The sequence below is a fragment of the Typopeltis vanoorti genome, chromosome 3 (assembly GCF_054136105.1).
Source record: "Typopeltis vanoorti isolate ZY-2024b chromosome 3, IOZ_Tvanoo_1.0, whole genome shotgun sequence".
In the NCBI taxonomy this organism is placed as follows: Eukaryota; Metazoa; Arthropoda; class Arachnida; order Uropygi; family Thelyphonidae; genus Typopeltis; species Typopeltis vanoorti.
Genome location: NC_143551.1, coordinates 132,761,694 through 132,787,396, shown reverse-complemented (window position 1 = coordinate 132,787,396; position 25,703 = coordinate 132,761,694). Strand labels below are relative to the sequence as shown.

Here is a 25,703-nt window from a genome sequence, read left to right as displayed (position 1 = left end):
ATAATCATTTATTAAGATCTTTCATAAACAACTTTATGCTATTTTGCCAATAGGGTGAGGAGAAACTTGTAAACCTCAATGCTACCAGAACATAGGCCTATCTGATTTTACTTTCCTTACCCAGGTCTGGGTATCATGTCATCTGGCAATCATTTTTCTTCAACTTCCAAAGTGTACTCTTCCATTCAGCCATTGCTTGTTACCTGTACCGACAGATGTCACTATAGAAATCCCATATTTGTTTAATCATATGGGATGGCACTCTACCTAAAATCTCTAACGATGCTTGATATCTAGAAGAGAGCAATCCAATTAACTGATGAATTACCTTTCACAGATTGGCTGCAATCACACTCTCAAAGATATTCACTTTCTAACTTCTTCCTTTTTGTCTCTTCCATAGCTATTTTCATTGGCAATGTTTTGCTGAGCTGGCCATCATTCCTACATTTTCTTCCAAGACTAAGAACACAAGCAGCTGCTGAGAGCTTCAAAACCTTCTGTTATATGTAAGAGGAAGATGTGATCCTGGTTTGTTTATAAAATTGCACCTCACATGATAGAACTTGTAATTTTCAAAGTACAATATCTCCCAAGTGAATGCTAGAAGTAACCAAAGTAGAGAAACTCTGATTCATCAATTCCCAGTGTGATAAAAAGATATTCAGAATCACTAATTATATAATAATAAAAATAACTAACAAGGAAGAGAAATAATAACATGAGATACAGAAATTGAAGGATTTTTTTTTTTTTTTAAATCCAGAAGGAAAGACTAATTTAGTGGAAGGGAAAATAAAAAACACTGCATTTTACCAGATAACTTTTATTCAATTATTTACAATTAATCCTTCAGTACATATCACCAATTCTTTTTTAAACTTGGTATTGCATACAACATTGACATTTACCAATATATATACAGGCACATTTGTATAAAAGAACAAAATTCATTTATGGTACATGATCAGATCCTGGTCCTCAAAATCAACAGCATCTTCATTTGAGTGTTTTTTCTTTTTCAGACATTTCCTGAAATGGTAATTATTAGTTTTAATTCTGTATGTAATTAACATAAATAAAATGAGATACTATAAAGGAGATTTCTTTGGCACATAGGAAGTTGTTTATAATTATAGCAAATAACTATGAGATGAGTGTATTATGTGTGTAAATTGTACATGTTCTTTGACTAGTTGGCATGTTACATGGGATGGAAAATTTTGCCACCCTCTTATGCAACAAGCAGAAGAAACTGTACATCTGTTTCAAAAATTCAGGATGAGGACCTGCTCAGCCATGGAAGATGTTTGATATGTTAAGAAAGTACTGATCTTTGAATCAAAATCATGAAAGGATTAAGAGAGTTAGATGAAAGGATAAAGTAGAGACATGAAATGAGAAGCGAGATGCTCGGACATGACATCCATACAAAGAAAAACAAGACTCCTTGCCAGTTAGGAGTATGATAAGCAATTACAAAATGAAAAGTTACTCATAAAAAAATATAAAAAAATAATAAAAATATGAACTCAGTAATAAGTGTTTTTCTGGACAATCACTCTCTCTCTCTCTCTCTCTCTCTGTGCACGTGTTGCAATTAAAATTTTTAACCTACTTAAGACATTAATGTATGATATCATTTACAATAAATAGTCCCTCTACTGAATCAAAAAAAAAAAAAAAGCCTTTTCCACTTTCCAAGTTTAGTTATGGATAGTAAACTTAGAGTAATAACAGTTTTGTTTTATTCAAAGATACTTCTGAAATGGTCTTGTTTCTTTTAAATGGATTGTATATTCTAGTTGAGAAAGCAATTAACAGAAGTTACAAAAAGGCAACCTTTAAATTTTGCTAAGCTATCTGCTAAATTTGATGGTCGAAGCTGTTATTCAGGTAAAATCCCCAGGAGTTTGGGTGGGCCAGGTATAGGAGGGCCTATCAATTTCTTCACATCTCCAAACTAAACACTTGGCATGAGCTCTTTAAGCTTTAACTAATCTTTATTTGTATTTAAATATTTTACAGTTTGATCAGTTCCAGTTTGTTCATAGACTAGCTGGCTATTTATTAAAGAGAAAACAAAGATCAGACTCCTTACTTTTTCTATAAATATCTAGCTTCCTTCATTAGAAGTGATTTGCTGCTGACAAAGAAAACCTCAGGCAAAACTGTCTCCTAAGGTATGATCTTTATGAACATGCTGTAACAACATCTGTTCTTAAATATGGCTATTACATTAGGTAGTACAAGCTAAAAATAACTAGTTGCATTCATGTCATCTGCCAATAAATGCTATAATAAATTTTTGAAACTCTTGTTTACAATACATGTGATTTGAAAAAGCTGAAAAACAAGCTGCTGCTATGGGACTTCAGTCAGAACAAATATTTTCAAATTTTCTGAAATATTATAAAATTACTGAAATTACTCAAATGTTAAAAAAAGAAAACATTAAAGTAATATTTTTGTAAAAAAAAAAAAAAAAAAAAAATCACCTGGTAGATTTCTTGAGACTTAGCATGAAGGTCTGTCCACTTTTTAGCATTGTTTATGAACATTGCATAGTTATACTTATATTCCTTTCCCTAATAATAAATGAAAGAAATTCACACAAAGATTTTACTTATGAATTACACAGAACAGGTTTCTTCAGATAAAAATTTTTACAACTCTTGTGAAACCTTGAATTAGAAAAATAATAATAGGTTATCACTGATTGGTAAAATAAAATTTCCTAATGAGAGATAAAGTCTGTTAAAATCCAGCTTAATTTTGCTATTTAGCATATGCTGTGTTCTGAAATTATATAATCTTTGCTTTATTGGTAAGATTTAATACAAACTACTACAAAAATTTTGTTAGGTTGTCCTTAGATTTTTGGATGCTATGTGCAAAAATTTGTAGAAGGAAAAGTTTTACTTTTATGTAAGGTTCCTGAAAAAAATTTAATGGCATTATTTAAAATGGCAATGAATTGATGAAATTCCTATATAATGTTTACTGCATTTAAAAAAAAATTTTTTTTGAATGTATGTGACTTTCACTTACAAAAAGGTTGTAAACCTTTTATACAGTTGGTAGGACAAGGGTTAGATAATCTTCAAACTTTAGTCTCTGCATTAGAGATTAAACAATATTTTTTAAGCCACTCTGGACCTACAGTAAGTGGAGTGGTGATTTCACATTAGATAACGGATATAGTTAAACTATATCCATTATCTATATAAAGACTTACACAAAATTCCATTATGGGATTTGATCCCCTAACTTCTTATACATACACACACACAGAGAGAGAGAGAGATTGATATTTATCTCAGTGTTACCTAATTTTGGTTTAATGAATAAATTTTCTGGTCCCAACAATTTAGAGATGATTGGAAAAAACTATCCATTCCTACTCTTATGAGTGTTAAAAACACTGATAAGAGGAATGAGTGTTTTTAACACTCATAAGAGTAGAAATGGATAGTTTTTTCCAATCATCTCTAAATTGTTGGGACCAGAAAATTATATACTAATATATTAATACAAAAAGCATATATACTAATACAAAACAGATGAAATATCTGTTTTGTATTAGTATATATGCAAGTGTGTTTCAAATAAAAATCCTTGCATACTTTTAGCTAAGTGTGTAAAAAGAAAATACTTTGATGTATTAGTGTTTCATTAAGATATAAAAAAATTCATTAAATTACACTGGTCAACAAAGATTTTATAACCAAAATTAAAATGGGTGAAATTATTTATTATAGCAATGTAGAATTTAAAAATAGTAATCTTTCTGTTTTATATCCACCATGGTAATGCAAAAACACAAGCTTCTTCAGTGATAAAACAATTCTTGGGGGAAAAAAATAGTTTGTAAAATGAATATAAATACTAGCATTCAAAATATGCAAGTACTTACATATTTTATTATAACTACAATAAATATGAAAATAAAAAAACATATTATCATCATCATCCAATTCCTGCCATGTACCCTCAAGGGGTGTATAGGATATGATAGTACTACATGAAAAATTTACATCATTACTAACTTCCTATCTACAGTTTTCCTACAAATCAGTCTGTTACTTGTCAAGACTTCAACATTATCAGATCTTATATTTCTATCGTCTAATGCACTTTGTACAGTATCAATCCATTTATATCTTGGACTTCCTCTGGGTAGTTTTCCTGCCAATCTGCAGGAGAACACTTGTTTTGCTAATCTTTCCTCGTCCATTCTGTTTAAGTGACCATACCACCTGAGATTAGCTCTGCTAATGCATTCCTGGATGCTGACAATGTCAAGTTCTTCCCTAATATCTTCGTTTTTAATATGATATTGCCATTGATATCACCTGTTCACACCTCTAATCTTTCTCAGGACTCTCATATCTGCAGTCTCTATTCTTTGGTTAAGTGCTTTACTTCTGACCCAGCTCTCAGATCCATAAGTTAAAACTGGTTTGAACACTGTCTTGTATACAGCTAATTTAGTGTTCCGACTAATTTCTCTCTTATTCCATATGAATTTACTCAATTGACATCCTACCATACCAGCTTTGTTGATTCTGTTGTCTATTTCCATATTTAATTTACCATCTTCACTAAAAATTGTGCCTAAGAAGCTGAAATGTTTTACTTGTTCCACAGGTTCACCATTCACAACGCAGTTGACATTTTCAACGATTCTCCCAATTTTCATTGTCTTTGTCTTTTTATTGCTGACCTTCATACCATATCTATTACAACAGTTATTCAATTTAGTCAGGAAATCTTGCAGACTTTTTTAGAAATATAGCATCGTCTACATAAAGCAAAGAGCTGACATTAACATCTCCAATTTTGATAGCAGGTTTAATACCATTTTCCTTCATAATGTTATCCATATAGATAATGAATAACAGAGGGGATAATGTACATCCTTGTCTCACACCAGATTTAACATTAAACCATCTTCCTGTACTTCCTTCAATCCTAACTGCTGATTTACAACTCAAATAAAGACTAAGTATTGCTTGATATAATGCCCCCATTGGCACCATATAACTGTAGCGTATTGAATAGCTTCTCTCTTGGCACCTTGTCATATGCCTTTTCCAGATCGACAAAACTTAAATACAGATCTTTGTTATATTCCCATGATTTCTCCAATATTTGTCGTAAAATGAAGATCTGATCCTGACAGCCTCTATTTGGCCTGAATCCAGCTTGTTCTTCCACAATTTTCTCAACCATTTCTCAAGTATACTAGCATAAATCTTACCAGGAACACTCAGTAGGAAAATATCTCTGTAATGACACATTCAGTTTTCTTTCCCTTTTTATATGGGTACTATGAGAGCTCTACTCCAATCATCGGGAATTCATCCCTCTGTCCACGCCTTCTGAACTATGCAGTGCAGCCACTGTAAGACTTTTATACCACCATACTTAAACATTTCTGGTCGAATATCATCTACTCCTGCTGCCTTTCCACATTTCAAGCCTTTGGTGGCTTTTTCTACTTCAAGTATAGATATGTATTCCTGACTGTATGCCTGTTGTGTTGTGTTTTTTTTTTTTTTTTTTTTTTACCACTGTGCTATCACTGCTTGTTTCATTTAGCAATTTTTCGAAGTAATTACTCCATATTTCAAGGATATCTTTTTCTCCCATTTTCATTTCGCCTTTATCATCTCTAATTCATTTTACAGCACTCTTTTCTCCATTCATATTCTTCAACAACCTCCAGAATATTTTGCCACCTTCTTGATATTTATTTTCTATGTTCTTGCCAAAGTCCTCCCATGAGTTTTGTTTAGTTAGTTTTACACAGTATTTAGCTTTCTTACATTTGTCTCTGTATTCTCTAAGAGCACAAGCTGACTTTTTTGCCAGGAATTTTTGATATGCTTTCTTCTTTTCCTTCACTGCCTCTTTTACTTCCTGTGTCCATCATGGAGTTCTGATTTTTCTATTCTTGCAGACGACCTCACCACATGCCTCTCTGGCTGAATCAATCAGGATTTTCTTCAAGGTTTGCCACTGAATCTACAAGGTTTGGTTCCTGTTCTCAAACTCTTTCATTTTTTTCCCAATAATCTTTGTTTATTTTCATCTACAGTTCACATCTGAGAGCTGCTCAACTTATATTCGCTTTAAAACTTTCTTACATGTTATTCTTTTCAAATATGAAATTCAATTTTATCCTGCTCAAGACTAAATAATGATCGCTTCCAATTTCAAGTGCTCTGTACACTCTGGTGTCCTGCACCAGGGAGAAAACATCACTATCAACAATAACATAGTCAATGAGACTTTTCTTATTCCTTGCCTCTTCTCTCAATGTGAATTTGTGCACATTTTTATGTTGGAACATGGTGTTAGTAATAACCAGTCCATGTCCTGAGCAGAAATCCAACAACAGGTATATGAGTGCTTATAAATATCTTTGGATGCTTACAAGAAATTTCTTCAAGACACCAACAGCAGTCTGAGTAGTAGAGATGACAAAACATTAAAGAGAATCTAGAAGCAAGTAGAGCAAAGAAATATCAATTGGTACTACTATGTCTGAACTCTTGGCTTAGCATTCTATTTCTAACAGCAACATTGTGCCATTATATCCTAGTGAAACTGTTCATTTTTCACATCACTTACAATAAGTTTGGTATTGTAAGGAAAGAAGTCCATGAGAGAATGAAGTGAATCTTCAGTAACATCCTAATTCCTCATCTTGTGTTCTAAATTAATTAAAAAATTCTATATAATTTACAGCATTAATATTGTCCCAACCCCCTCCAACATCTTTAAATGATTTCCACACCTTAGTGACTAGGCATCATATACTCTTTCCATTTTTTTAAAATGGTAATTCCATACATGAGATAGTGTTCAACGTACAGTACGTTAGTATGGAAAAGCAGAAACTTGTAGAACATTCTAAATCTAATACTTCTCCAACTTAAAATGCAGCAAACATACCTGCCTTAACACTTTGAGTCCTATCAATGTAAATATACACTGATCACGTGTGAACCCAGAATCCCATTGATGTATATTTACATTGCTAAATTAAAAATTCTGAAAATAATAATATATGCTTGAAATTCATTATCAGACTGTAGTCTAGTTAAATTTGAACCTTCAGCTTCATTATCCATGAGGATGGTTGACTTTTATCAATAAAAAAGGGAACTTATATTAGTATATCATAACGGCTGCCCATCAGCTGCATCATGTACAATCGCATGTGTTGATGTTTATATTACATCACGCCATCATAACTCTGGCTGCGTCAATCTAAACAATATAAGGGATTCACGACTCTTCTTGTGACCTGAGAGATCAGTTTCAATTCTCTGTCACCATAGACAGACCAGGACCCAGTGGCGCCCAAAGCAAGGGTGTAAAATGGTTCTTGACTGAATGCGAATTAGAACAACTGCTCGAGGAAATATTCGATAACAAAGGATCTGAATTAGATGATTGAGCAGAGTGATCCAGAACAAGAGGAAGCAGATCTCCCCACAAATGTGAGCTCCAAGTCAAGCGACAGTGAGGCAAAACTTCGAATGAGAGATGACTAAATTTGAGGCAATCCAGCGAGCCGTGTTCGCGATCACACGTGAGGTCGTGGCATTTCAAAAACTGAATAGCCTAATTCAGTAATTTACCACGACTTTTGTGGCCAATAGTGAATAATTATAGTGATGTACACCCCTATGTAAAATGATATTTTCATAATAATAATAACACACAAATTTTATTTATAATTTTCATTATTTATATAACATCTAAGCAATATTTTGACTAAATTTGTTGAATTTTGAACTCTAAAGAAGTAAACATAAATAGAAACTAATAAAAAATTAGTTTTTTTTATTTTTTTCAAAAAACCTTGATTTCTTGCAACCCATTTCTGGAGATACCACATGTATAACTAAAATTTTTGTTCCAATTAATTGTCAAAGATGCTAACTAAAAGACAAAAAATAATTATTTGGATATTCCATAGAAATACTGCATAGCAATTTTTTAAACAGAACTAAAAATGGCCAGGACACAGGGTTCTTTAAGTCCCAGTTGGTCTAGGACTCAAAGTGTAAACTTTGTCATCTGAAATTTTTGAAAATCCTGCAGTGAGATATACTGGAATGCAGATTCATTTTGTCCACTGCTTTAACGTTTTTCATGAGATCTAATTTAATATGTGAAACCTTCTTGGAAGGCTGTATTTTCTGGGCATAATGTTCTGTCATTGTCATTCTGTCACAAGCACAAAAACGAGAATGCTTCATAAACAGTCCTTGCAGACAAAGTATTAACGCAGTTCATTTTAAATCACAAAAAATATTCCAATGATTGCTTACATCAAGTTGAGACATATTCTGAAAGGTCTCTTTCATACTTGTTGTGTGCACAAAGTGCAAAAAGCTTAACTATTGTGCAACAAAACTGCTTTATAGCAAACAAGTACTAATCTTCTCTAATGAACTCATTGCTCTAAAAAGGCCATCTATGTCATGTGACAAGTTTCATTCTTTGTCAAAATAAAATGCTGGAACATTTTTAAAAACAGAAATTTTCATTCCTAGAGCTAACAAGTTGGTGAATGTGAGATTTAAGCAATCCAAAATCTAGTCAGCTTGTTCAATTTTTCATCATGATATCCATGATGGAGTACATGGCTACCCATACATGAAGGTGGATATCATGGGAAAGTGATCACTCCTAAATAAATTGTCATCGGTTTCCCAGATGAGTGAGAAATACCCTGCAAGCTCTGCTTCTATGTTTGTATTGAGTGAGACTTGCTGGAAGGAGGGTGTAGTTGCCCACAAGGATGGTAAATCCTCCATGAACATGTCCATTCCCCATCCTGTCTTTACAAATGATGGTAGTATTTTGTAATGTTGGATTATCTCTTGGCTTTATACTTCTGCAAGAGGACCTGATGTCATTAATGTTTTGAGAGAATCCACAACAATTCCATTGTAGGAATGTTTTCATTATTTCCTTTTGGCGATATCATGTGGCTTCCTGTGTTCAGTAGTTTGGATTTTTTCTTTTTTTGAGAATTGAGAATGGCCAGTATCACTCATTTCTTCATCAGGAAAAATATCCAAGACATTGTGATATTGTACTCCTTCAGGGAGGATGGAGGTAACCATGCCATCTGAAATAAGGTCCATTTGTTTAGAGGGTCTTGATCTGTCAATAGGGTTTTGGATCCCTATTGACACTTTCTTACAGCTGCCTTCTCAGTGTAAGAGGGTTTACCAGATGCTGTTGCCACTGATAAGTGATTCACTGCTTTTTTTTTTTTTTAAATTCTCCTTCTAATCCTTCCACCTTTAGCATGCTCTGGAGTATGGTGGGTGGCCAATCGCACAGAACATTTTGGAGTTTTGCTCTTAATCTTTATTCTCAATCTTTACTGCCAGGCAGAACCACAACAGGCAGTTTCAAAATAACCATATTTCTGCATTTAAACCACTGTAAGAGGTTTGAGATATAGAGCTTTACTGGGCAGTTGAAATTTCCTACTTTGACAGATCTTGGTGGATTTGTTTGTTAAATGTAAGGATAATATTTCTGATGGGAACCAGATGCCTATCCCTACATTTCAGGATTCTTCTTATGGCTGTCACTCCTTGGTCCTTGAGTTTAGAGAATCTCTCTTCATTGGGAACATCGAGGAGATCCCACTGATATTATGCCTCTGGAAAAGTTAGTTTTGTGTGTGGGGGGGAGTAACTGTAATCGGTATTCCTCCCCCCAATACATGTTGCATGGAGTGATTTTTCTGATTGTACTACTGTAGATGCTTCAATACAGTTTCTTTATAGATTTTGGAAATCCTTCCAACCATTTCAAACCCTTCTGAATGAAGAAGAGTAGCATTTTTCCAATTGGATATTCACCTGTTAAGTGTAAGATTAAAAACAGAATTTATGAATTAAGAATTATTTATTACAGCTTCTGATGTGCCCGAGTTCCCCATCCACTCTCCAGCAAGCAGTGATTGTGTTCAGGAGTGGAACACAAGGGCTAATCTGGATGTTATAAAAGTACTTTAGCAAGCCTTGGCCCATGTGGGAGGAGACCCTCCCCCACACCCTTGCTGGCAATCCCACTAGCCAAATAATCCTGACTGGATCATCCAGGACCACCAATCTTTTTTTTGCAGAGTCAAAAGTAGTGCGAGACCAGTGGGAATCCCTGTTTCCTGAAGTCCACAGATTACACATCCACAGCAAACCTAGCAGCATGGTGTTGGATCAAAGTGATGGTGGTAGAAAACAGAATAAACTCAGGAGAAGTAGAGCGAAGAATACAGAAAGGAAAGCACAGAAAAAGAATAAGAACAAAAAGGACAAGTACCATCACTGGGAGGTCCCTCCACCATGAACACATGGAGGGACCAAATCTTGGAGAAAACATTGATTCTTCTACAGAGGCAAGTGGTGAGGCTGTCTGCAAGGATAGAAAAATTAGAACTCCATGGTGGATTCAGGAAGTTAACAAGACAGTGAAGGAAATGAAGAAATCATATAGAAAGTTCCTGGCAAGTAAGTCAGCTTGTGTTCTTAGAGAATACAGAGAAAAATGTAAAAAAGCAAACCAATGTGTAAAACCAGCTAAACAGAAGTTATAGGAAGACTTTGGCAAGAATATAGAAAATAAATATCAGGAAGGTCGCAAAATATTCTGGAGGCTATTGAAACAAGCTTAGAAATGGAGGAAAGAGTACTGTAGACTGAATCAGAGATGATAAAGGTGACATGAAAACCGAGGATAAATATATTCCAGTAATTACTTTGAGATTGCTAAATGAAACAAGCAGTGACAGCATGGTGGAAGAAAACACTCAACAGGAATTTAATTAATGGAAGTGTTTTTCACTTGGCTGTGTTACCAGTTATATATTTTGCTTAATCCTTTATCTAAGTGTAAGCAAACAAAGTTTGTGCCTGAAATATTTTCAGGACTGGGGCAACTCGTGGGAAAGGTGGGATAAGTTCTCATCACTTGCCTTAGTATCTCCCATAATACAAAGCACATCCTTATGGGTAGGTATGATGCTATGCATTTGGCTTAATCCTTCGTTGCCATGAGTTGCCCCAGTCCTGAAAATATTTCAGGCGCAAACTTGGTTTGCTTACACTTGGATAAAGGATTAAGCTAAATATATAATTGGTAACACAGCCAAGTGAAAAACACTTCCATCAACTCTCTAATCCAGAGAATTTTAATAATAAGGTGTGACACCTTTCGATAACTAGCATATGGAAATATGACTTCTCAATCACTTCCACCTTAGTATCACCACCTCTGGGTCTAGCTCCCACTGACGAGACCTCAATAAAGGTTGAAACCAGTCTGGGTAGTGACCCTTCCCATAATGCAGAGCATATACATACCCATAAGGATATGTGCTTTGTATTATGGGCGATACTAAGGCAAATGATGAGAACTTATCCCACCTTTGCCACAAGTTGCCCCAGCCCAGAAAATATTTCAGATGCAAACTTTTTTTGCTTACACTTGGATAAAGGATTAAGCCAAATATATAATTAGGAATACATGTCAGTACTTGAAAGTAGAAAAGGCCATCAAAAACCTGAAATTTTCAAATATGCAAGTATAAAAGTTTTACAGTTGATGCACTGTCTAATTCAGAAGGTCCGGACATAGGGTCAAATTCCAGACGATTATAGTAGAGCTCATAATACCCATCTATAAAAAAAGGAAATAAAACTGAACATGTGAATTAGAGAGGTATTTCCATACTAAGTGTTCCTAAGATTTATGCAAATTATCTTCAGTTTCCTGATATGCATCCCTAAAGTGGTGTTCATTTACTATGACGGCACTACATAATTAAGTTAACATTATTATTAATTGCCTGTCAACAATTTTCCTCCAAATTAATCTATTACTTGTGAGAACTCCAATATTGTCATATCTAACATTTCGTGCTTCTAAGGTACTTCTAACCACATCAATCCACCTAGACCTTGGTCTTCCTCTGCGTCTCTTTCCTGTCATCATGGTATCAAAACCTGTTTTGCTAACCTTTCTTCATCCATTCTATTTCAGTGGCTGTACCACCTTAGATTAGATCTGCTGAATGCTAATAATGTCAAGTTCCTTTCTAATATCTTCATTTTTAATATGATTCTGCCATTGATGCCATCAGTTCACTCCCCTAATTTTTCTCAGAACCTTCATATCTGTGGTCTCTAGTCTTTGATCAAGCTCTTTATTTCTAGCCCAACGTTCAGATCCATAATTTAACAATGGTTTGAACACCGTCTTGTATACTGCTAGTTTGATGTTTTGATTAATTTCTCTCTTATTCCATATAAATTTATTTAGCTAACTACCCACCATACAAGCTTTGCTTATTCTGTTGCCTATTTTCAGATTTAACCTTTCATGCTCACTAAAGGCATGCCTAAATAGCTGAAATATTTTACTTGTTCTATAGGATCTCAATTCAGAATGCAGCTGGACCTTTCTATGATCCTACCTATTTTCATAGTTTTGGTCTTTTTATTGCTGATTTTCATGCCATATTTGTTACAGCTGTTATTCAATTTAACTAGAGAATCCCAGAGACTTCCACTAGATGTATTTAGGAGTACAACATCATCTGCATAAAGCAAAGAATTAAGTTTGACGTCTCCAATTCTAACATCAGGCCTAATGTCACTTTCTTTCATAATGTGATCCACATAGATGATAAATAAGAGTGGAGACAATGTGCATCCTTATTTTACTCCTAATTTTACATTAAACCCTTCCTGTATTTCGTTCAATTCTAACTGCTGACACAACTTAAATATAGACTATATACTGCTCTGTATAATGTTCCATTCACCCCATAAAATTGAAGTATTTTGAAAAGCTTTTCTCTGGGCACCTTGTTATTATTATTATGGGAGATACTGTGCCACAGTATCTCCCATAATGCAAAACACATCTCCTTGCGGATATGTATAATGTTATGCATTAAGGGAAGGGCCACTACCCAGACTAATTTCGACCTTTATTGAGGTCTTTTCAGTGGGAGCCAGGCCCAAGTGGATACCAGGCAGAAGCATTAGCAAGGTCATCTCTATTTATAGGAGTTGCCAAACGAGTTGCCTGTGTTGTACCACCTTACCCCAGTCCTGACGATACTTTCAGGTGCAAACTTTGTTTGCTCACACTTGGATAAAGGATTAAACTAAATTTATTATAGTCTAACCAAGTGAAAAATAAACTTTCGACATCTTTCTATAAATCCAGAATAATTTAATAAAAAGGTGGCACACCGTTTGGCAACTCCTATAGGTAGAGATGACCTTGCTAATGCTTCTGTCTGGTATCTCCACTTTGGCCTGGCTCCCACTGAAGAGACCTCAATAAAGGTCAAAACTAGTCTGGGTAGTGGCCCTTCCCTTAATGCATAACATTATACATATCCGCAAGGATATGTGTTTTGTATTATGGGAAATACTGAGATAGAAGTGATGTTAGCTTGCTCCACCTTAGCAATGAGTTGCCTGGTGTTGTACCACCTTATCCCAGTCCTGAAGATACTTTCAGACACAAACTTTTGTTTGCTCACACTTGGATAAAGGATTAAACTAAATTTATTATAGTCTAACCAAGTGAAAAATATACTTTCGAAAGGAAACACTGTATAGTCTCATGAATGTTAATAAGTTTTATAATTTGAAATAAAGACTTAATAAAGAATGAACATTTATTGTTTGTAGGAATTCATTTATGGAAAACAAAATGTTCACTAATAGACTGATTTATGTGAAACAAACTATTAATAGAATGAATCAGAACGAGAGAGAGAGAGAGAGAGAGAGAGAGAATTTATTCTCTAAGATAAAGGAGATCTCTGAAGTATATTTTTATTTTAGAAGGCCTTGGATCTAAATAATTTTATAGCTATTATTTTTTATTTGATTTACAATATACACAGTTTTCAGTTTCATTAAATGTATATTTTTTTTTATTTGGTCTTGAGTCAGTGATTTTTCAGATTCTAAAAGAAATGGTTAAGTCATTGCACCAATCGGAATTGAACCTTGCGTAATTAATAAACACACTTGGAGTAATAAAAATAATTTCTTTGCAGAAAAAGAAAAGATAAATAAAAACAATGGCACAGATGACAGTTTTTTTTTTAATTTTCTTATCAGCTTACAAAAAAAAAAGCAAGTATTGATCATAGAAACATCACCCTTACTATATCAACCATGAGGGGATCATCAGAATTAGGTTCATTCAGAAGTAACCGAATAGATGTGAGCACACCAACAATACAGATAGATGGCTTCCACGCTCCCTAATAATAATAAAAGCATTTATATAACATAACGGTATTTAGAAAACTACATCCTCTTTTAAAACAAAACTACATAAAAAAAGAGCAAATGCTTAATGCTGTTTACTCTGAATAATAATTATTAGCAATTATCACTCTTCTGTCCAATACAGGATCTCAGACAAAGTGGATATTCCCAAATTATGTATGACTCGGTAAATCTCTATAAACCAATAGAATAAGTAAAACATTTCAACTATTTAGGTACAATTTTAGTAAAGATGGCAAATTAAATACAGAAATACACAGCAAAACAAGCAGACTATGGTAGGTAGTCAATTGAATAAATTTATATGAAATAAGACAGGTATTCACAACTATTTTAACTTATGGATCTGAGAGCTGGATTAGAAATAAAACATCTGATCCAAGACTGGAGACCACAAATATGAGAGTTCTGAGAAAAATTAGAGGATTAAACAGATAGCATCAATTGTAGAATATATTTAAAATGGACACTAGGAAGATGCTTGCCACAGCATTCAGGAATATGTGAGTCAAGCTTATCTCAGGTGGCATGATCACTTAAACAGAACGAAGAAATACAGATCAGCAAAACAGGTGTTCGATGCCAGGATTGGGAAAAGAGACCAAGACTTTCTAGACATGGATGGTCCTGACATTTTAATAAAACCATAATACTAAATGATTAAACTGTGGCCTATCTGCATTGATGCAGATCTAAGTGCCTTAGAAGACCAAAATATAAAATCTGATCATATTGGAATTCAGACAGATAAAAAACTGATGAAGTAAATTTTCAATAGGAAGTTTGTGATAACAAACTCTTCATATGATACAGGTATGACTTGATTTATGTCAGTTCAATTTATATCCACTTCACTTTTGCACTTTTCACAGATCACGATTGTAAGAGGTGACAAGACATGACTTTGCCCGACTTTCTAGACACAGATGGTCCCGACATTTTAATAAAACCATAATACTAAATGATCAAACTATGGCCTTAAATTTAAATAATTAAATAAAAAATGGAATATAAAATGTGATGATAAAAAGCAAATGGACTAAGAACTGCAAGTGAACTGATAAACATGCACTGATATCTAGATAACAGGATGCCGAAAGATTAATTTTGATTGATCCTACCCCCCTTGATGGCCACTCCTACTCTTCAGTGCCTTCTTTTTCTTCTCCCACCTGCTCTCAGTTTTTCAAATACCTACTCCAAAACATGTGTTTATCAAGTACATCTGGACAAAAGACTAAAAAACAACTTAAATCACTGATAAGTGAAAAAAAGAAAAAAAAAAAAAGAAAGTTTTTCAGTAAATGGAAAAAGGTGAAACTCGGTCAGATGTGCGTCATGCCTTTAATTTAGCACCATCTATCATTTCTAAAGCAGTAAATTTTATTTTTCTTAATTATACAATTTTCAATACATAAATTTTATAATAAATTAAAGATACCAAGAAATATATACTTGGTTTAATCCTTTATCCAAGTGTAAGCAACAAAGTTTGAGACCGAAGTATTTTCAGGACTGCAGCAACTTCAAATTGCGCTAAATTGGAACTTTTTTCAGAACTGAAATTTCAGTTCAATTTCAAATTTCAGAAGTGAAAATACTTTGGGTACAAACTTTGTTTGCTTACACTTGGATAAAGGATTAAACCAAGTACTGTATTCGCTGGTGTATAAGATGCACCCCTTTTTTTTGTACACATATTTTCACATATTTTAGGGAAAAAACTTTATCACTGAATATTATAATGAATTTACAGTATTTCAAATATAAAGTAATAAGTAGGTCTACTTTCAACAAATCCCAAATCTAACTAGGAAAGAGTACCCACCTTTTAATCATCAAAATCCAGAAATTCATCTCCAGAGCTAAATGAAGAGACACTTGAAACCTCTTCTAAATCAGAATCTGAGTCCTCATACAACAAATTGTCCTTTGTACCATCCAGTGCATTACTAATTTCACACTTCTTAAATGATAAGAAGTGTAAAATGCTAGGCCTCAAAATCCAAAGACTGCATCCAGCTGTTCCACTTCTCCTCCATAAATCCCTTAAATGGTTTATTAATACAGACATCTAAAGGTTGAAGCTGACTAGTTAGACCTCCTGGAATTACAGCTGAGTTTTCAATTCCTTGAGTTTATTTGTAACATCGTCTGTTCTGTGAGAACGAAACTGATCTCATACTAGCATGGCAGGCTTCTTCAACAGTCCACCAGGGTGCTTAGACCAAATTTTATCTATCCATAACTTCATTCCTCCTCCATCCATCCAGTCTTTTGCATGGACATATGCAAACACTCTTTTAAGCAGTTTTTCTTTGGGTAATGTGTCTTCCTTTTTAAAAATCAATAGGCAATTTTGTCCCATCAGCACAGCAGGATAAAACAACCGTGTAGTGGGTTTTTTCATGTCCCGAAGTTTTAATAGTAACAGTTTTAGTGCTCTTGGAATCTAGTTTTGTTTGAGGGCACATCAAAAGTCAGCAGAACCTCGTCCATGTTTCCTATTTGCGCAAGTACAAAATTTTCTCGTTTCCTTGCATTAATGATGAATCGATGAAATTCAATACTTTTTTCTTCATATTTTTTGTGACATTTTTTGTTTCAGTCTGCATACATAGCTGGTTTCTCTTCATGAATCTTGAGCACCATGATGTTGATCCAGTAAAGTTGGCGATCCCTCTGTTAGTGGCTATCGCTTTTCACTTGATGAATAATCAGTTTTGTAGACAAGTCCCGCTTTTCTGTGGTCTAAAATCCAAGTATTCAGTTCTGCCTCAAGTTCTGGCCATTTTGCAGTTCACTTCGTAGGTTATTTAGTATGAGTTGCTTTTTTTTTAAATCCTCTTCCTGATTCCGCCAAGTTCTTATCATTTTCTCAGTTTGGGGTGGTCTGAAATGCCTCTCTGCAGCCCTGTTTCCATGTTCATTAGCATATCACACATAGCTTGTATGCAATATCGTAACAATGCCGACGTTTTTCAGCCATAATTTGCCAAGAAATTTAGAGAAAATTTAACAGCAGAAATTTATCATCGTTCACAACTGCGACAATTGGAAAGTTTAAACGAACAGGACACAGCTGTAATTGTCGATGACAGCGCATGCTCATCCACCGAACTCTACGCCAGTGTTTCTCAAAGTGTGGTATGCATACCCCTCCCCCCCGGGGGGTACGCAAAAGGTCTTTGGGGGGGGTCCATGGCAATTTTCGGCTATGCATCATTAATGCATAGAATAAAATTCAATGTATCCGTGAAGTTCGAGATCGTAAGACGTTCCTATTGTATCACTGAATAAGGTACATAGACATCTGCAGGCTGTGCCATGTTTCTCAACAAACAGTGCAATTAGAGACAACTGTGATAAAAACAGCACTAACTAATGAATCGCATGTCTCCCCTCCCACAGAAAATGCTGTATGACTCAAGCAAAACCATATGTTGGCAACGCAACATATGGTTTTGTTTGAGTAAATGTGTTAAAATGAAGAAATATATAGTGAATGTGTTTCAGATATTATATAAGGAATTCGGTTGAAGAGAATTAGCATTTCAACTCAACTGTCAGCTTGTCTTTGTCATTTAGTAGCACGATCTTTTGTTAATACCGCACCAATCATAACTGGAATGCTCACACACACCGCAAGGAAGCAATAAAGAAATCGCGTAACTCGGAACAGAGAAAATTTCCAGAAATGAAAATAATAAAAAACTGAGTATCGGCGTATAAGACACACCCTGGTTTTCAGACCTATTTTCAAAGAAAAAATGTGCGCCTTATACGTCGGCAAATACAGTATATAATTTCTTGGTATCTTTAATTTATAGTGTAAATTTTATAAAATAAAACATTTTTCAAGTATTTTATGTTGATTACTGAAAATCTTGGAAAAGAACCAAATGTATTTACATATATTTTTTGCTTCAATTTATGCTAGAAATCTCAAGAACCTAACCCTGGCATAAACCAAGTAATACCTGTATTCTCAGTATGCATTGAGGTCACATATAAGGAATCTGATGATGAGATCACATTCATAAGTGTGTTTTTCCCAGAAACTTGAAGAAACTAAGTCTGCTATATACAACAATCATTATCATTTAGAAAGAACAAACTCCAACAAAAATTCACTATGCTAAGTTTGCTGTGTATTTCTACCATTACTATCCACAGTCTTTTCAACAGTTTCCCATAACTTTGTGCAGCAACTTTTATAACTTAGCCTTTCGTATAAATATCCAAAAATAATATATATATGTAGTAATAATAACTCTCCTAAAATAGATATTACAGTCTGAAAAGAACAGACCATCCTAATCAAGAAGCCAAATATTCAAAAAAAAAAAAGGATTCTGCTTTCATGCCATTCCACAGAACGCATGCTAGAAATAACATTTGAAAGACATAAAATTAAATAGTAATCTAAAAAAAAAAAAAAAAAAAAAAAAAAAAAAAAAAAAAAAAAAACATACAATAATAGCAATAATAATTATTTACAATCATAAAAATCACTGAGAATCAGACTCTACTTTTCAGTAAGGATATGCAATAGTTTTAATTCAGATTAGGTGGATACACTAAGGCCTCTGAGTTTTCTTTGAAAAAACATTCACATCTACAAGATGGAAAATTAATTACCTAATTATTTCTACTTTCCTATTCTCCCTTAAGCTATCTATCCAGTTCAGTATATTGCAAACCTACCTTCACTGGTAAATAAATAAAGAATAAATCAACAAATCATTAAAAAATATATTTTTTTTTTTTTCTTAACAATGCAAAATGTGTGGTTTGTATCATGTAGATGAACTCCATTGCTGAATGTGCTACCTTTCAGATTTGCCTTATTTCACTGACCAAGGGCAGTCTTATTTTCAGACTACAATATTTGTATTTTAAGACAGCTATTATTATTAAATATATTCTTGTGCGTTCCAGTATTGTATTTCTGAAAACTTATTTAGCTGTTATACAATTTTCTCTATATTCTCTCAGAGTACAAAATGACTTATTAGCGACGAACTTTTTATATGATTTCTTCTTTTCATGAATCTTAACTCCCTGTATCCAGCATGGTATTCACATTTTTCTATCTGTTCATACAAATGTACTACATGTGCTTTTGATTGAGTTAATCAGCATTTTCATTAGATTGTATCCAGGTTCAATCTGAAGACTTCACTCATCAATTTCCCCATGGAGTGTACAAAATACTAGGAGAGAGCACTACATGTTTAACTATCTCCTGTAAACAATTGTTCAAAATCAGTATCACTTATCAGCACCATAGCATAAATGGTAGAATATGGGTTTGGATTATGCAATATTGGTGTGGATAAAAGGATGGCTGACTGACAGATATCAAAAAGAGCTTTATGGGAGATGTGAATATTATTACTGTAAATCTGCAAGATTTAGTAACCAATGGTGTAACACAAGGATTAGTCCTTGGTCCATTGTTAGTGTATTTACTCGAATATAACTCATACTTTTTTTTGTCAAAATGAAAGTTAAAAATCGTGGTACAAGACATATGCAGGAATTTTTGGAAACTAAAGTTTCTCAGTAAAAAACAAATCGACATTTATAATTAAATCCTCAGTAGTTATAATTCATAATTGCTCATGAAATGAATGAAATAAAATGAATGTATTTAAATTTTAATTACCAACGTTATTTAAGCAATTGGCTGCACATCTTCATGTGATATATTTGAATCTTTAGCAACAATGCTTCTGTAATTAAATTAAAACAAATGATCATCTACCAAAATAGCATCATCTTTGCTCCCATCCAGGGCAATGGAAATGGTTAAAAAAAAAAACCTCTTGGTAATTATTTCTGGCGAAATCATCCACTCCATATAGAACCTAAACCTCGTTTCATTCACTGCTCCACCATCACCTCTGCGCAGTCAATCGAGTAGAAGTCAATTTTCTCACTCCCACATTTCCTCTACTGGTTGCTTCCATCTCTATGCACATGATTGGTGCAGTATTAACAAAAGATCATGCGACTCAACAACAAAAGCAAGCCGACGATTGTTGAGTTGAAATGCTGATTCTCTTCAACCGAATTCCAAAATATCTGAAACTGCCATAACAACATTAATTATCTATTTCTTAAAGTTTAACTTTTTTCATCTGTAAGGTATATGCGAAATGTTTTAATTTCTTTTTCCATAAAGTAAAAGGGTGCGAGATATATGTGAGGGCAAGTGATATTCGAGTAAATATGGTATTCAATCTGTACATTAATGACAATGGGAAGGATTTGACATGCAACATACAGCTCTTTGCTGATGATGCAAAGATAAGTAGGGTAATCAGGTGTGCTGCTGATATGCAGTACTTGCAGAACGATTTGAATAAACTGGAACTGTGGGGGCATATGAAAATGGTTATCAGTTCAATGCTAATAAATATAAGGTCATACACTCTGGTGTGATTAGATATCCAATGTGGTATTATATTGGTGGGATTATGCTAGAAGAAACTGATCGGGCTAGGGAGCTTGGAGTTTTAGTAGATAGGAATTTGAAGTTCAAGGACAATATAGCAAAGATTTAAAATACAACCCAGATAATAATTGCAATGCTGAAACGAACCTTGACACGTAAAGATAAGGAAGTCATTTTGTCCCTTTGCAAGGCCTTGATAGGACCTCACTTATCAAGTGACTATTGCATACAGGTCTCCTGGTTTCTGTAGTGATTCTCATACAGTGGAGAAAGAATGCAAAGGAGAGTATTAAAAACAATATCAGGATTATGGAATACTGATAATGAAGACAGATTTCTAGTAATGCAGTCTACAAATTTTCAAACAGGAAAAAGTAGTGTAAATTAATTCAAGAACAGCTATGACAATTGATACAGATGGCATTATTATTATTATTATGGGCTACTTCATGGAATCCTTATTCATTGAGGGAGGCCCTAAACATTTGTGCAGTATCTATCATACTTTGAACTCATTCCTAGTCAGGGCACATGCAAAAGATGGCAATCAACCTATTCAACTCATTCACCACTCTCTAAGCAAAAAATATCTAGTCCTGACACCACTGCTAACTACTCTCTATCCCAGTTTCCAAGGATGGCCCTAGTTCTCCCACTGAAAAGCATGCTCTGAAAACTTTCCTCTGTATTAATCTTGAAAAATCCTTCAGTAATTTGTATGTTTCAATCATATCATCCCTTTTCCACCTGTCAACCAATTTTTGTAAGCCACAATCTTTAACCTATCCTCATTAGGTTCATTTCATAAACTTGACACCATCTTGGTAACTTGTCTCTGGATCCTCTCGACCTCCTCCTCATCTCCAAGAAACCAAGGTGACCAGATCTGCATGCTGCACAAATTTTCAAGATGTGGTCTTACCAAAGCTCTATATAAAGAGGTATAATAACCTGCTTGTTAGGATATTCTTCAGTAACCAAGTAATCCAATGAGCTGCTTTTGCCACTTTTACAATGTGCCCTCTAAACTTTAACTCTCTATCCACTAACACTCTTAAATCCCTGGCTTCATCAATTTCCAGGAGTATAATTCCATCAATGCGGTACACAGGTGGTAATCCCCCCCCCCCCCCCCCAAATGCATAACCTTACACTATGCTACATTAAACTGACATCTATTCTTCTTTGGCCAGACTATCCAAATCATCCTGCAAAATTTTAACATCTGTATTAACTATTGCTGATTTGCATCATCAGCAAACAACTGAACAGTTCCTCTCAGATCCCTTAATATATCATTAATGAACAAATTAAATAGTAGTGGCTGAAGAACAGAACTCTGTGACATGCCATTAGTCACAGGCCTTCTACTGGACTTTACTCCTGAATAAACTACTCTCTGATATCTCTATCAACCACCCTCTTATTCACTTCAACTTTATATCCATCCAATTCTAATCAGTAAACATCATCAGTTTACTGATTAGAATTCCATGCAGTATCCTGTCAAAAGCTTTTGCCAAATCCAGTAGTATCACTGTAAATCCTTTACTTTTATACAACTCAGCTGTCACTGTTCTATAAAACAGTGAGCAAGTTACTGAGGCATGACCTGTCCTTCGTACAACCATGTTGCACCTCATATAGTATTTTTCTGTCTATCCATTCCTGTATTTTGCTCTTGACCAACTTTTGATATGTTGATCAGTTGGTAATTTGCAATATCAGTTTTGGAGCCACCTTTATGCAATGGAACTATTTTCCCCTCTATCCACCCCCCCCCCCTGGGACTAATCCAGAGCTGAGACTTAGATTAAACATGATCAAAGGCATTTGCTTCTCTTGTTACTGCAATGTCTCCTTCCTGCATTACATACTCTTTTAGAGTGTTCACTTAGTAATTCTTCTATTTCGACTGATTCAGTTACCATCAGCATTCACTAAAATCATTCTGCTATAAACATTCCTCCCTTTACTTGCAACATACCAAAACATATCCTTGCATGTATAATGCTATGCATTATGGGAAGGGCCACTATCCAGACCAGTTTCGACCTTCGTTGCGGTCTCATCAGCGTGAGTTATACCCAGCAGTTACACCACAGATGAAGTAATGCAGAAATCATGTTTCCATATAAAAGTAGTCAAATATGTGCACTGCATCATCGGATATTAAGGAAATTGAATGTGAAGTCATTAGGCTCTATATACAAGTAGCCCAGTTGTAAAGTAACTTCACATGCAAACTTTGTTGCTTACACTTGGATAAAAGATTAAACCAAGAATAATAACTTCTTGGTATCTTTAATTTATAGTATAACCAAGTGGAAAAATTTTCAACAGTCACTCTTTCATACCATACTTTTCTCCTTTCAAATCATTTATTCCAACAATCATCTCTTTCACTTTAGCCTTTTGCACTTTAACAACCTCACTAACATCATTAATTTTTGCACATCTTACCAATCCCACCTCTTATGATAGAATCACTGTACAAGACTCTCTCTCCTTAATCTTTTCCTTCTCTTTTGGCTAAACGTTCCTTTCTCTTTTCTCACACGCCTTTCTTTGTTATCAGCTGAACCACTCATTAGACATTTCTGCATATGCTCTAGCTTATACTTTATCCTGTGTATCACTCTACATAACCTTTACTGTATGCCCCTCCCCTTGATGAGTCGCTGACTCCCTGGAGGTCTCTCTTAATAACAACAATAATAATAATAATATTGAGCAACATATAGTCTATATATTTGAGCTAGATTGGCAGGTAGAATTGAAGAAGGTACAGGAAGATAGTCAGTCAGATATAAAATCAGGTGTCAGACAAGGTCACACACTATGAAGGAAGGTTGCATTAGGTCTGATATCAAACTGAGGTGTCAGTTCTTTATATTATGCAGATAATGTTATACTCTTAAACAAATCCAATGCAAGTCTGCAGCATTCCTTAGTTTAACTGAATAACTCCTATAATAAAAAATTCACTGAAAAATCAGCAATAAAGAGAGAGAGACATGCTAAGAAAATGGCCTGAAAATATGCTGAAAACAGCTTCATCCTGAATGGGAAACCTACAAAACAAGTAAAGCATTTCAACTGTTTAGGCACATTTTTTTGTGAAGATGACAAATTAAATATGGAAACTTATTATAAATTATGGATACAACTGCAATGATGGAGTAATAACTTCAATTTAATATAAATAAACCAAAATAATCATTTCACTGGTAAAGAAACAAAGCCATCATCAAAGCTAGAGTTCTGTTATGTTTGGAATTATTCACAGGTAAATCAGAACAAAAACAGCATTGATTGTAGCCAATATATGAAATAAGAGTTGAAATTATTGCTCATAGTCCTGAATTGAGGGTTTGCTAGAGAACTTGATACAGAAGTTGGGATTTTAAGAGCATGATCAGACCTGATTTACCAAAATTGTTCAACTTTATGTGCTGTTTGTGTTCTTTTTTTTTATTGTGTGTCCAGTTTCACCAATATAAGGTCAGTTACAGGTGCACTGGATTCAGTATACCTCAGGGTGGGCAGAATTCTTGCTTTACCTTAATCTAGTTTCAACATTCACAGCTTCAAGCTTTCTATCTTTTTTCTTGCCATATTTATTTTCTATACACACCTTAAAGGTATTTATAGAAAATAAATGTGGTGTGGCTAGGCTATAAGCAGCTTATGATCTCCATCTAAAACAACTGATAATAAATCTGTTGCTACCAAACTTTGACTTCCCAGCTCCTTTCATCATCAAGGATGAAATACTCTGTTATTACTTAAGTATAAAGAGCCAACAGGCTTCATTTCGGCGATATAAACATTAATTAAATTAAGGGGATATTAGATCCCACATTGTTTTAAAACCGAATAAGAAACTCAAAGATTGGAATCAGAGAGTTTCATGCCGAATATAGTATAAAAAACTATCACAGTATCAGCGAATACTAGCATGAGCTGAATGCAAGTAGTCCTAGAACATAGTACAAACACGGGCAACTCGTTGCAAAGGTGGGGAAAGTCCTGATCGCTATTCTTTGGTATTTTCCTAGTAAAAACACATTTCCTAGGAAATGTATGCTGTTATTACATTATGGTAGGGAGGTCACTACCCAGACCGGTTTCAGCCTTTTTTGAGGCTTCATCAGTGAGTAGCTAGACCAAATTAATACCAAAGGGTATAGCGAAAAGAACTTATATACTCTGCTATACGAGTTGTCCAAGAAGGTGCACCTATTAAGTTACTTAAATATAAAGAGCCAACAGGCTTCATTTCAGCGATATAACTATTATTAATTTTTATTATTTTATTTATTATTATATTTAACTCTATTATTAATTTTTGCTCACCATACCTATACTTTGTGATTCTGTTTCTGATGGAAAAATCTAACAACTTTTGTTCTTCCTCGTCTCTTTGATCAAACCCAAAAGGTTTGAAAATTTTTTCTACTCATGTTCTATTTTTCTCCATCATATGCATTAAAATCTCCTAAGATAATTGAATAATGCTCTTTGAATAATGTCTTTTCCTCAATATCTAAACCTTGTCGTGGTGCATATACCTAGATAAGTGAGATTTGTTTTCTATTACAGTGATACATAAGCCTCATTATCCCATCACACTTTATAAGCATCATTTACTTCTTTAACTTTACTGATGATAAAACCAAAACAATTTTTGATCAGTTATCTATTCCTTTCTAAAACAGTTCCTCTTAAATCCACCTCCCTTGCTCAAACACAAAACATCTTTCTCTCCATCATAACATCCCCTAACTTCATCTTTACCTTTCAGTCAGGTTCAATGGGAAATAGTCTGGGAAAGTTTCAAAAAGAGAGACAGGAAAAGAAGAAACAGGATCAAG

At 34.2% G+C, this 25,703-nt stretch overlaps 1 protein-coding gene across 2 annotated transcripts in view; it reads right to left on the bottom strand.

Moving 5' to 3' along the window:
- Positions 1–810: 810 nt before the first annotated feature.
- The window catches only part of LOC150108576 (ubiquitin-conjugating enzyme E2 T-like), a 111,712-nt gene continuing 86,819 nt past the window's right edge, over positions 811–25,703 (bottom strand). Inside the window, exons 5-7 of one of the 2 annotated variants that reach the window (XM_090416018.1) lie at positions 14,237–14,335; positions 2,499–2,588; positions 811–1,032 (exon numbers count right to left, since the gene is read on the bottom strand). In XM_090416018.1, the coding sequence (XP_090272144.1) occupies positions 1,000–1,032; positions 2,499–2,588; positions 14,237–14,335 (222 nt within the window). In that variant the 3' untranslated portion in view covers positions 811–999. The remainder of the gene's footprint in view (positions 1,033–2,498; positions 2,589–14,236; positions 14,336–25,703) is intronic. The other variant, XM_090416019.1, reaches the window with a different exon arrangement.